This window comes from Seriola dumerili, unplaced genomic scaffold, assembly GCF_002260705.1.
Source record: "Seriola dumerili isolate Sdu_G_001 unplaced genomic scaffold, Sdu_1.0 BDQW01000003.1, whole genome shotgun sequence".
Classification (NCBI taxonomy): Eukaryota; Metazoa; Chordata; class Actinopteri; order Carangiformes; family Carangidae; genus Seriola; species Seriola dumerili.
The window spans coordinates 13,986,091-13,999,873 of NW_019174258.1; the positions used below are offsets into that span (position 1 = coordinate 13,986,091).

At 41.5% G+C, this 13,783-nt stretch overlaps 1 protein-coding gene across 1 annotated transcript in view; it reads left to right on the plus strand.

Annotated features, from left to right (window-relative positions):
• LOC111219349 (neural-cadherin-like) overlaps nucleotides 1-13,783 on the plus strand; it is a 319,768-nt gene that overhangs the window by 268,005 nt on the left and 37,980 nt on the right. The window contains exon 33 of the mRNA XM_022741986.1: nucleotides 7,799-8,063. Coding sequence (XP_022597707.1) covers nucleotides 7,799-8,063 — 265 coding nt within the window. The remainder of the gene's footprint in view (nucleotides 1-7,798; nucleotides 8,064-13,783) is intronic.

The following is a 13,783-nucleotide window of genomic DNA, read 5'->3' on the forward strand; positions in this document are numbered from 1 at the left end:
ATTTGTGTCCAAGCTTTAAGTTCCTGTCGGATGTCTTGAGATGTTGCTTCAGTATATCCTCATAATTTTCCCTCTTGATAATATCATCTACTTTGTAAAGTGCCACAGTCTCTCCTGCAGCTAACCACCCCCACAACATGCTGCCGCCACTTTTTTCTTAATACAAGACATTAATCTTTCAGTTGACTTTTTTTGTATCTTACATTTCTGAGCTGAAGCTTACAATATACTTTACTACTACGACAGTTTAAAAATATAGAAAGAAGATTAAAAAGGCTAAACATTAGTGGGATATGCAAAGGAGAAAGTATTGAGATGTTCCAAAAGGGGAAATCATTGTTCAAGATGAAAGTCTGCACTGGACGTGCAGTATCTTGACTTGTTACTACGCTTTGTTAAGGCAGCAACATTTGCTTCTCTTCAGTGTATTTCCCTCACAGTGAGAGTGACCCATATTTTGGCAGCCATGCTCAGTGACTAACAGCCAGCCAATAAATATGTACGGACCCTAGTGAAAAAGTGTGTAGTATTTTGCAGAAATACATTAATTGCAAATTATTTTATAAGCAAGACAATCGTAGGGTGCATTGTTAATGGTGGGGCAAAATCCCCCCCACCCCCCAAGCAAGCAGAGAACCACAGGAAGCCCGTGAGGAATCACTCCCTTGTTGCTGCACTAGTGACTTTAAGTGGTTGGTTGTTTTGCCTTCAGCTGAATTTTTTGTGACTGAACATAAAGACAGCGATTCCTTGGAAGTGATCTCCTGTTCAGTAAAGAGCAAAGCAAAGTAGAAGGTTCCTGGATTTAGTTTTAGAAGAAGGTGTTGCTCTATATCACCCCATATGCAGATGTAATATACTGTATGTACATATATTGAATGTCCATATAAGAAATACATATATATGTACATATAAAGACATAGATGTAAACAAAGTCTGAGACCACCTTCCCAGAAGATAGACAACAAATCAAAACCAAGGCTGTAGGTACAGTGTCTTTATCAGGATGTCCATTAGCCCCTTGTGTCAAGAATAAGCTCTAGCTCCAGGTAGGATTTGAGGTGACATCATGAATCTCACTCATCACACTTTTCCTGTGAAGTTCCTCGCTAGCAGGTGAAAAGAAGCAGCTGGGGAAAGTGATGTGTCACAGAGGAAGCACATGGTTATTACCATCCTCCCGGCCAACAGTATGGTTAGGAGTGATATGGACCACAATGCAAAAAGATGAACCACCAATTCCAAGCTTTGATATACTGAAGTGTAAAGGCTGCAGTGTTTCACACACTGACTACGTTTGGAAAACCTTTGATTTTGTTACCAACAGTCTTGAATTCAAAATCAAGAATGGAAAATTAAGAATGAATTGAGAGAACAATCACTGGTCATCTCCTTACAGTGAAAGTCACTCGGTTTCTCAACAGTTTGTTTTTCCAACCCACATTAGCCATGGCTGCTGTTTGGCTAATGTCGATGACAGAAACTTTTTAATTGAAATAAAATAAATGATTAAAATCTTCCTATTAAATGGGTAGTTGCTATCCCTTGAGGGAATCTGTCATGTAACAGCAGAATGAGGACAACAATGGAATTAAAATTAAAATCACAACTGCAGGATTGCAGACCTGCAGAGCCAGATAGAAAATATACAATATATACATCAGAAACAGCAAGAACAGTGCAATGAGAAGTGTGCAAAATGGCAGTGTAAAATAAATGCAGTGAAAGTATGATAAGGACAGTATGTACAGATGGTAGTGAGGCAATGTGTTCACCTGTAACACCGAGGTGAGCTGTTCAGTGTTACGGTGAGCGGCTGGAATGAAACGTTCTGTGTAACAGCAGAACTGAGTGAGTCTGTCTTGCCGTCTCTGCAGTGTGTTATGGAGCTGATGGGATGAATTGTCCATGATGGAGAGCAGTTTGTTCAGTGACCTTCTGCTCCTCACTGACTCAAAAGTCTTCAGGTTCTGACCCCTGATGGTCCCAGCCTCACAAATGGGTTTTTATATCTTGCTGACATCTCTGGCACAGATGCTGCTCCCCCAGCAGACCACACAGCACAGTGAACAAAGGATCTCCTGAACCTCTCTGTTCTGCAGCGCAGCGAGATGAGACGTTTACTGCAGCTGGAGCTGCTTCTCTCTCCTGCCAGAATGTTGTGGAGAGGATGGTTGGTATTGTCTAAGATACCAAACCAACCAGTAGATGGCACTCGCAACCACAGACATCTTGCTGCAGACAGTGAAAGATCTGAGCTTCTTCAGAAAGTAGTCTGCTCATCCCCTTGTACACAGCATCAGTGTTGGTCCTCCAGTTCAGTCTGCTGGCCAAGGGGACACCCAAGTACCCCCTCACCCATCATGATGATGGGTTTGGTCAGGGTTCTCATCCTCCTAAAGTCAACTACCATCTTCTCGGTGCCACATTTAGCAGCAGATGATTCCTTCTGCTCCGCTCCACAAAGTTAGTTGCCAGCTCCCTGCACTCTGACTCCTGTCCATCTTTAATACACCCAATCACCACAGAGCCACCAGAGAACTTCTGCAGGTGGTGTGATTCAGTTGTAATGAAAATCTGAGGAGTACAGATGGAACAGAAATGGAGACAGGACAGTCCCCTGTGGTGCTCCTGTGTTCTGTGGAGCTCTGCAGCTAAACAAACTGGGGCCTATCTGACATTAATAGTCAGAGATCCAGGAGACAGTAAACCTACTGACACCCACCCTGAGGAGCCTCTCACACAGCAGAAGTAGTTGCATGGTATCGGAAGCACTGGAAAAATCTAATACATGAACGTGGAGGACAGCATCGCCCAACCCCACATTAGCCTGGTAAGGAAACTGAAGAGGGTCTAGAAGAGATTTCACCTGCGGTCCAAGATGGACCACAAACCAGTCTCTCCAGTACCTTCCTGATATGTGACGTTAGGGCAACTGGTCTGAAGTCACTGGGGCAAAGTACCAAGCATGATGTCTTCCATAGCACCAGTATCTTTCCTGCCTCAGATTCAGGTTGAAGATCAGACCTTCCAGTAGCTATGGAGCTGTTTCTCTATTAGTCGGTCCCTATTATGTTAATGTGACGTGAAACACAGTCCTACAAATAGTTTCACACTATTCCACTGATCAACAGGTGATGGTAACATCTGAAGATTCAGCAATGTGCCATCAAAGGCAGGGTAGAAGAAGAATGGAAGGTAAACTGTGCTGGATTTAAAAAAACAAAACCAGCTTTACAATTGTTTTATGAGGAAGGACGTGCAGTCTGTTACACCTCAGTGCATTTCATTGAGCAACACTGAAAGTAAACATAATTCATTGTTTGTTTACAAGAAAACTCCCCTCAGAGTTCATTTCTTTTTACACGGCAGATTACCTCGACTGTGGAATAACACGTATTTTAAAGAATGACATACAGGCAAGTATGCAATTCACAAAATATGCAGGATAAACTTTCTCATTTGAACAACGTTATCTTTTTGCTATAATTGGCACCAAATTGCATTAGGTCTTTCCAGGAAACTTTGTTATTCGTAAATTGTATGAAACCTTCCATTAACAAAAACATGGTAAGAGATCGACGGCAAGCCAGAGCTTCAGGTATTTACACAGAGCATTTAACATAAATTACACTCATCTTCCTTTAGGCTGGTAAGTAAAAGTGATGCCATTTGCCCGGCAGCGTATAGTATTTTTTTTATGACCAGATCAATATGTAGCCTCTAAAGCAGCACACAGCAGACCAGACATCTGGATGTGTGAGGAGCGCTTGTGATGTGCATAGGGTTCAGGTTAATTCCCCACTACAGCTTTAGATGAAGAAAAATGCATAAGACATTCATACATGCACACAAGCTGCATGTGCACATTATTTAATCATGAGAAAAGGGCAGATTAACACATCATCTGCACGTCTGTGAGACAGAAAGGCTGCGGCATTGAAAGCAGTCTGTCGCAAGGAAGTGTCTGGGGGAAATGAAACTGTCCCTGCAGTGGGACTGTTTACTCAAAAATGGAGTCTCTCACACACACACACACACACACACACACACACACACACACACACACACCTTCATACACACCTACTATATGATGCTCCCGCGAAGACTCACACCAGCACACACATATACACACACACTGTCGAGCACATTCACTCACACACCACCCAGGGAGCAAAGCAGGAGCTAAATTGCTCGGCTCCGCTCAGCTTTAATTGGGGGTAAAATCAGGTGGCTGTGAGTGCGTCTGGTTAAAAAGCGCTGCCCCAGTGGATTCTAAATATAATTAATACTTCATCACAGAGCCTTGAAATGAGCCTCGGTTCTCCAACTAAACAACCTTGGAGCCGTCCAGCAGTTTACTCGGCTGCTTTAAGGGTAGAAGGAGCGACTGAGACAGACATGGGTGGAAAATGGAAAGATAAGTGTGCGAGCAGGGGCTTGTTGTGGCAGAGAATAATGGGGGGGGGGGGCAGGGAAATTGGTAGAGAGTTACAGAGAGAGTTGACAAGTGATGGCTGGTTTGATGTTTTTTATGTATTTATTTTTTGGCTTGTCTTTATTATATGGAGAAGGGGGGGGGCATTAATGGTAGCCGCCCACTTCTCCTTTACATCTCTGTGTGTCTCTGTCTCTCTGCCCCTCTCATCTCAGTCCTCTGTTTACGTGGCGGTGGCGGCAGACGAAGATGGAGGAGAGAAAATTATGCTCAGTGGGACACTTGGAGGAAACAGTTTGAAATTGAAATTAGGACGACCCACCCACCCATCCCTCTCAAAATGGCCTTCAGACTTTCTCTCTCACACTCTCTCTCTCTCTCTCTCTCTCTCTCTTTCACACACACACACACACACAGAAACACAGGCTGCCGGATTTGTTTTAAATGAATATTGCTCTGTGATCGACATGTGATTAGCATCGCCGCCAAGTTAAAATGGAACCGTTTTCATCTCGAGATCTAAGGGCGGAGGGAAACATCTTGTTGTGTAAACATGAGAAAAGTGTTTGTTTTTTTTTCCTTCCCCTCATTCTCACTTCACTCCATGAATTCTCTTATTTCCTGTCTCTCCATTTCCTTGCTGTCCCCACATCACTTCCTCAAGACAATTTTTCCTCAATAAGTTGTCCTTCTGGTGACGGACAGTGTGTGTGTGTGTGTGTGTGTGTGTGTGTGTGTGTGTGTGTGTGTGTGTGTGTGTGTGTGTGTGTGTGTCTAGATGGCACTGACAGCATGGCATGTTTGTACAAGTCAACAAATTGCAAGCTGAAATGTCAGCTTTACAAGAACAGTCCCTTATCTAAAATTGATTTTAGGTCCATAGCAACAGCACAAATGACAACGAGCTTCCCTCCAGTGCTTTGTGATCATATTATGGTAAAACAACAGCACCGCCGCTTAGTGAACGCAAACTCTGGGGTGTAGGTGATGGGCTGTTTTCACATTTGTTTGTTCTATCTGGAGGAGATTGTACCATCATCAAATACTTTGAAATGTCACTTTACAATATGGGACTTCTTCATTTTCCCTGGGTTTGCGAACCTCCAGGGATTCGATCTGAGTTATTGACTAACTGGCCAACTTGGCGTATCGATCCGGTCTTTCACCGGCTAAGTGAAATTTTTTTCTTTCTTCTGATCCCCATTAGCGTTAAAACCTGAGACTCGGATTCGGGTCAGTTCAGCATATTTTCCCTATTTACCCCCCAGTGGTGTCTTGCCATGTAGATAGTTTTGATTTGATTTTCTGAGGTTTTTTGAGATCTGCGCTTGCTGAGACTTCTGCCACTGTCTCAGAACAAAGACGCAGATGTCAATTGGTTTGTGCCACTCAAAGCATCAAAGGATGCATTCGGAGGCCTTGTCTTTCTCCTCACAGGCAGATGGATGGGAGTTTTAGTTTGGAAGAAAAATCTTCCTCACTGAAAACCTTTCACAGTGAGGTTTGTCGATATTCCAGAGAAAGCAGGTTTCTGTTAAAAGACTTTGTTGTTTTCAAGTGTAGTTTTAGAAGTGTGATGTACCAAAACCCAAATAATATTCAGCTCCATTCTGCTGGGAGACAGCTGGCAAACAAAGGCCTGGTCCTTTCTTTACCGAGGTATATATAGACCGGTTATTTGAGAATTAATTCTTATTGCACTACACCCACAAGAAACATTGCAGCAACATGTTTTACTTTCAAATCATCAGTTAGTTTTATGATGTGTTTTATGGGAAAATGGTTATTATTCCCAGCCACCCCCTATAGAGCTGAACCATATAAACACAATTATAGTGAATATATTGGCAGATATTGCGATTGCGTTATGAGTCATGTTTTTAGTGAGAATGGTTTTCATTCTCCTTTCATTTTAATTCTCATTGAAAAAAAAAACAGAAATGATGATGATGTGATTTTTGTTGGGGCTTGTACCAAACAAGCATGTTCCTTTATGTCTGCAGGCCATGGCGTCTCTGTAGCATCGCAGTGCTTCATATATGGTCTGTTGTTCCATATTTGACCTTTGTCAAAAAACTGCAGCTCCTGTGATTTGGATATTTGACCTAGCCATATTGCAATTTCGATAATATTTCGATTAATTGTTCGGCCTTACCACTGTCCAGTTTTCTTCAGTAATCAGTGACAGTGCACATGTATAGCCCAAACAGAACTAGTCAAGCTCACCCTCTTTGTGTGTTTTAGTATCTTCATATTGTTGTAGCTCTGTGCACTTATAGCATACAGCACAACGTCACTAGCTGTGCTTAGCCAGAGTTGGCTAGCCTTACAGGTTTTTGGTCATTTATTATGGAAAATCGACTGTTGCCATTTGATGTACAGATTTTGCAGTTTGCAGACATCACAATGTGATAAACGATTAAAACCTGAAGTTGTGTATTAGTAAGTTATTGTGCTATAAGCCAACTCAGACAATCTCTCTGTTTTATCAAAGTTCAACTATATTGTGTTAAGCAACTGACTCAGTTAAATGTTGAAATAGAGTAAAACCTCTGCCTTGACATTTAAATAATGACCACTGTCCTCTTCAAGAGACCTGTTAGCACTCGGCTCACGAAGCCTCCTGCCACAGGTTTTTCACTCAGTAATTATTCATGATTGTCAAACAATCTCATCATCATTGAAATTTTATTCAATGGAAGAAAACAGAATGCTAACTAACTTAGCAACAAGGCCTGTTGCTGTTTTCAGACAGCAACAAAGAAAATGAGTCATTCATCTGAAAGTTGTGAAAGATCTAATAATTAATCAAAACAAAGAATGATTTGTTTTGCTCAGTCTTAATGGTGATGGACTTTTTAGTGCAGTCTCTACACTTCATAGATGAGTCCGTGTGATTTGTAGAAACAAATGTTCAAAAAAAAATAAAAATAAAAATGGCTTGCTTCTTTAATGATTAGCATTAAGAAAAAAAAGCAGAACAAATCTATGGGAGAAGCAGTAAGGAAAGGTTCCATACATAGCTGCTTTGATGAATAGAATACACACTGTTCATTAGTATTTTACTAGTGTATCGTGCTAATGTCAAGCCCCTAAATTATGTGTGAATCCAGCGCATTTCAAATAGACTCATTTAGCTAAACGATGGTTTAATCTTTTAAACTATGTATTTGTTTGCTGTGTGGGAGTTATTTTGAAATTATTTTAAAATACCTTTAATAAACAATAAAATACAGTATCCCGATATGTGGCAATTATGTTTGAATTTTGGTTCACAAAAAGAAAAATGTTCAATTCCAGACCGAACCCCCTGAGGCCAAATGTAAGCCTCTCACTAAATGTCTTCTCCTGCCATTGCAGATCTTCCAGGGCCTCCTCTGTGTGTTCTACAACCTTGGTGATGGGGACTACAACCTAACCCTGCCCACCTATCGCCTTGACAACGGGGAATGGCATGAGGTCATCTTAGATCGGCATGACAACGAGATGACACTGCGACTGGACGGTGGTGGAGGGCAGCGGGAGGTCACGGGATCGCGGGGCCGTAGCCGAGAAATCATAATTGACCCCAGTGTGGTGATTCTGGGAAATACCTTCCCATCTGCAATCAACAAAAGTTTCCAGGGTAAGTGATTACAGCATATTTCACTTAAAACAAAATCTGCATGTGTCTATCGGAGTTACATTTAAGGATCCTCCACTGAATTTCCTGTAAATTAATCTCTGACAAGAGTTGGGAACACACTATTGGAGATTTATTATGATTTGCAAGTGTTTTCATTGGTGGTCAGTTTTGTCCTGTGCATCAAAGGACTGATCTCAGGGATCCAGGTGTTAAGAGCAGCACATGTGAAGGTTTTTGTGAAGTGGATACACTGTAGGCTGAATCCCAAGCTCTTTGCCGCACTTCCCAGAGTCACTTTGCTTTGCAGTCACACTGGGCAGCTGTCACGTACTGTACCTCTGCATTGGGAACAGCTGGAGAAGCTCGAGGCTGAAGGATAACTTGTCAAACAGGATACAGGATCGTCCCGTATTTAAAAATAAAATGCTGCGTCCTGTATTGAATATATACTGGACGCTATCTGTCCCGCATTTCCGTATGTCCTCAACTGCTGTGAATAATGTAATGTCAAGTAATAATTTTGCATAATCTTCCCGGGACTTTAGGCAGCGGTGGAAATGCAGACAACAATGGGCCACAGGAACCTTTTAGCTCCTGAAGAAAATTACCTGGAACTTTTGAAACGTTTGTCGAAACGCGGCTACGTATAAAACTTTTTTAATGTCCCATAGAGATTTCTAAAACAACCTCAATCAGGATTTTCAGGGATTACTGTCCGATTCGCCAGATGTGGACTGCTGCCTGTTATGTTTCCTTCTACTCCCCCTTCCTGTTTCTATACGATTCCCCTAAGAGCTTTCTAAGTCCAATGGTTATCAAGACTGAAAGCACAGCAGACCTGGGAAGGCTGCTTTCTGTCTGGACTTGCATATAAAGTATGTGTAGAGTATTCAGAAACTCATCTGGAGTCGCAGTCAGTTAATGTAACTGAGCCTTTAAAAATACACAGGAAAGGCAACATATAAACCACACTGACCGGTTTGATGAGTATGAAAATGATGATGATGTGAATCATATGCTGTGACCTTCACAGTCACCAGATCTCAACCCGGTTCAACACCTATGGGAGATTTAGGACCGACATGTTACCACCACCACCATCATCAAAACAACGAATGAATAAAGAATGGTGTTCATCCCTCCAGTAGAGTCCAGATACTTGGAGAATCAATGCCAATGAGCACTGAAGCTGTTCTGACAGCACAAGGTGGACTGACACCTTACTAATCTAACAGTTGGGTTTTTTCGAATCAGGACCCAGAAGCAGACACAGAAACTCACTGAAAGATGTTTTAATAAGGAAAAGATCGAGGGGGAGATGGAGGGAATGGAGAGGATGGGGCTGAGGCGGTTGGGGAAATCGCTGAGGGCTAGAGAAATGGAGAGCGGTTGGAAGGAGTTGGTGGAGACAGGTTGATGGCTGGAGGTGAATGGCACGGTGCAGATGGTAAGCATCCAGCGGCTTGAAGAAATGGAGCTTAGGTGCGGCACTGGAGTCCTGAAGCACTGGAGAAGTATTATTAGTGAGGCACCAGAGGAATTACTCCAGTAAATAATACTGAGCGGCCAAGAGCGCTTCTACCACGTCGACTGGCTGAACAATCTGGCGATGAGCGGGAGGAAGATTGAAGTACTTGAGGCTGTGAGTGATGAGTTGATTGAGCACAGGTGTGGAGAGCTGCCAGAAGCCAGGAGAGGTTAGCCACACCTACTACACATACACACATGGACACACAGGGGAACACAGGAGAAAAGGAGATATTCACAGCTAGAGCCGTGACACTTTATGTTGCTTTTTCCTTTAATTTGTCACTTGTCTGTACTTTGGACATGAAAACTTTTGCAAGTCTAAGGTTTGTTGTCTAAAAAAAAAAAAAAAAAAAAAAAAAAAAAATGAAAGATTAAAAATTTAATAAAAAGTCAAGTTTAACTTTCAAAAACACTTGAAGACTCCTGTGATATGATGTGACAGTGATCTGCTGTGCTGTTCTTGTCCCTGTAAGAGAAAAAGGTTGCTAAACTTGAAATGAATTTTCGATGAACTTTTTTTTCAATCTGGTATCTAGAAAATTCTCTTCTTTGCATCAGATCTGCTGTTTTTGTCAGGGGTCCCTTCTTGAACAAGTTCACAATTCACATGTCGTTCATGTAGTTCTTCCAAAAAGGCTGTGTCACCTCAAACTGGCAAAGCTGTGAACGACCCGCAAAGATTGCAAGGCTTGGAGCATCACACCAGTCAGAGGAAGTGACGTAGCCTCTCGTAACATGTCACAAAGTCAGAACAAGTTGAGTTCCCTTGTAGACTGAAAGGGATAGTTTGGGTTATTTGACGTGGAGTTGTGTGAGGTAGTCATGCATAGTGAGTGTATTAAGTGCAGTAGTTTTCGGATCAGCGCACTGCCAGTTCTAATCTAATCACACTAGATAATTAGATAAGGAATGGGTACCGCACGAAAGGAGAAGTACACCAAAATTGCTTGATAATTTCAGCATACCATCAATCCTAATTGTGCAAATTTTATTTGTTTTTGTTTTGTTTTTTTTATTCTATGTGGTGGTGCAAACCATCCCAATAATCCTCTTTTTGGTTCTCACCTTGATGCCCCATTTTTTAAATGATTTTGTGAAGAACAGCACAAAAATCACTGATCATTCTTTTTATCATTCAAGGGAGTCATCTTTACATGGCTCAGCCAGATGAATGCTGGAAGGACTGAATAGTTAAGAAGTAAACATTTTCTACCGAGAATGGAAGAAAGGGTATGACACACAACACTATAAATCTTCCTGAATGGCCCTTTCAGTGGAGAACTAAGGGATCTCACAATGGCAAAATGGCAAAATAACACTGAAGAATGTCTGCTAGGCTCCATCCAAACACCAATCCAGACTGAATTTAACATACAACAAATGCTCCAGCTTAAACACTTATATAGGTTGTTTGTCCCTAACCTTAGATACAAGGCATAGGAGTATACCAGGGGTGACTGTACGGGACCTTTGTCATGATGATTACAATAACACACACAGTAACAAACACATGGTGAAAGGTGAAGAACAGTCATGGATGAAAGAAACAATGTTGGTTTCACATGGGAAACAAACAGCGGCCTCCTACGTTTCCCTCCTAATTTCACTCCTCATACTCCATGACTTAACTTCGTTCTTTGCCCCCGTCATAATTACTACAGCTGCCAGAGGTCACCTAACAATAAAATGTAACTATAGATTGTAATAAGTTGCTGCACTGACGACCTTCGGGCTCATTTTTTTCACAGTATAACATTTTCTGTGTATGGGGAGAGCAAGACAGAGGATGTGCTGTGTTTGACGTGTTGCAGGGCAAAGTGAAAAGGGTTGTGTGTCAGTCAGGGCACATGAGACAGTTTAAGTATTCCTTAAATATTCCTCTTGAAAAGTGCTACCAGAAATAGGGTCCTTTTTATCTATTCATACAATTTTCTAGGGAGAATTGTGATCTTTTTATGTGTTTATGAATGATTGATATGACAGTTTAATGGCTAATTCACCCAAATGCATCTTCATTGTTAGCTGGGATGATGTCCATCCCCACAGCACGGCTTGTGAGGACACCAGGGAGTAAGGGGTGGAGCACTTGTTTAAGTGTCTCTCTGTGTGTGAGTGAGTGTGTGTGTGTGTGTGTGTGTGTGTGTGTGTGTGTGTGTGTGTGTGTGTGTGTGTGTGTGTGTGAGATGTTAGTACACCACAAATCTTACATGTAAGTAGTCCTAGTAAGCGTGTGTTTTGTTGTGATAAGTTAGCACTTTTCCTATGTGTTTATGTCTTTGTGTGTGTGTGTGTGTGTGTGTGTGTGTGTGTTCATGTGGGCATCTTTAAGTTAGGATAGGGTGATTTATATACACCTGTGAAGTTGACCTCTTATTATTTTTTGTACTGTACAGTAAAAAAGGTCATGTATTATGACTTTCAAGAACATATATTTAATATATTAATATATATTTGTTGCAGCTATGTGATATCATAAATAGATCTGAACAAGTTCATGCCCTCTCTTACCTGTATCCATCTTCAGAATATTTTAAATTCTCCAAACTAAATGATAACAAAATTAAATATTTTGTTAGTCTATTCGCCATAAAAACTATTTACAGGACAACATCATTTATCTGTGTCTTCCCAAACTGTTACAAATCACTGTTGAAAAATGAGTTAGGTTTAAACCAGTCTCGAAGAAACGTGAGTTCAACATCAAACTATTCTTTTACTCATCAAGAGCTGTCTCCAGTGGTAGAAAGCAACCCTCTTGTTTAGCTTCCAATTCTATAATTAATTTTCCTCTACTGAAGTTAGCATGGTAACCAGTTAGCCCCAGCCTGGCTGTACTGTCTCATTACTTTGATACTTTTTTTTTGATTCTTCCACTTCTGCAAAAAGCAAGCAGACGTAATAACGCAGATTCACGAAACGCTCCCTTCTTCTATTCTTCTTCTTCTGTCTTTTCTTTTTGTTGTTTGTCATTGCTTTGGGCCTCTTTCATAATCACTACGGCCATGACAAGGCTTTATCATGTGAATGAAAAATATGTTCATGCTCCTTCACTGCTCACTAAGGTTGCAGCTAACTTTGTGGGTCAATCCCCATTGCAATACTCAGCTACCGGTAAGCAAAACTCAGGAGCTCTGCAGGGTTCTTGAGTAGCTAAGCTACACTAGTCATCTTGTGGCTTTAGCTTCACATTTACTGTACAAAGTGAATAAGCTTATTTCCCAAACTATTTAAAACTGCTAGGTGGAACAGTACCACTACCACAATACCACAAAACAGCTTCACTTTCTCTCTTATGAATAAACCCACACTAAGGGCCTGAACACATGCTGATTGGTGGTTCGTTCTGAGGCGTAGGCTACGCCAGTCTGAAAGAATTCATTTACCAAACATACTGATTTGGCTTAATTTAGGTCAGTGAAATGAGTCATAATATACAGTATGTGGTAGATTTTCAGTTGGTGGTTGTATAAGAGAGACGGAGAGAGAAGACAGGGGTTGCACATGTGAACACAAATGTTGGCTGGTGCAGTGAAATGACTCAGACAAAGAGTTTGGGGGAGGATACATAGAAACTAGAAAAAGGCAGAATACCGTATGATAACAGAAAGAGTAAGAGGTCAGAACTATAGAGAGACACAGATATAAAGTGAGAGAGAGAGAGAGAGAGCTCCCTGGAGTTAGACAGTGAGACGGTGAGAGGTGTAGACAGCTGTGCCTCAGGCAGTAAAAGACAATGCATGTGTTTATTAAATGGACTTTAAAAGCATTTCCCTTCAAAAGAGGCAGACGTGATAGATGATGGCGGGGAGTATGTACGTGTGTGTGTGTGTGTGTGTGTGTGTGCGTGTGTGTGTGCTTGCTTTGCTATATTTATGGGGTCCAATTGCTTTGGGGGACCACAGGTTTAGATGGCTTTTTGAGGGTTAAGAGTTGGTTTTCGGGGTTCATGTTCAAAGAGGGTGAGGGTTAGACAACGTGGTGGTTACGATCAGGGTGAGGGGATATGGAAGACATTGTCGATGGCAGGTACCCATGACTATAGTAAAACAAGGATGAGTGTGTGTGCTCCTGTGTAGCCAGACATCATTTAACATTAATGTCATTTATTTTAGAGTTGCTTTTAGAGGTTTCAAGTTAGTACAATCTATTGCAATTAAAGGGTGGTCCAGTTTTTTTTTCTTGTTACATCA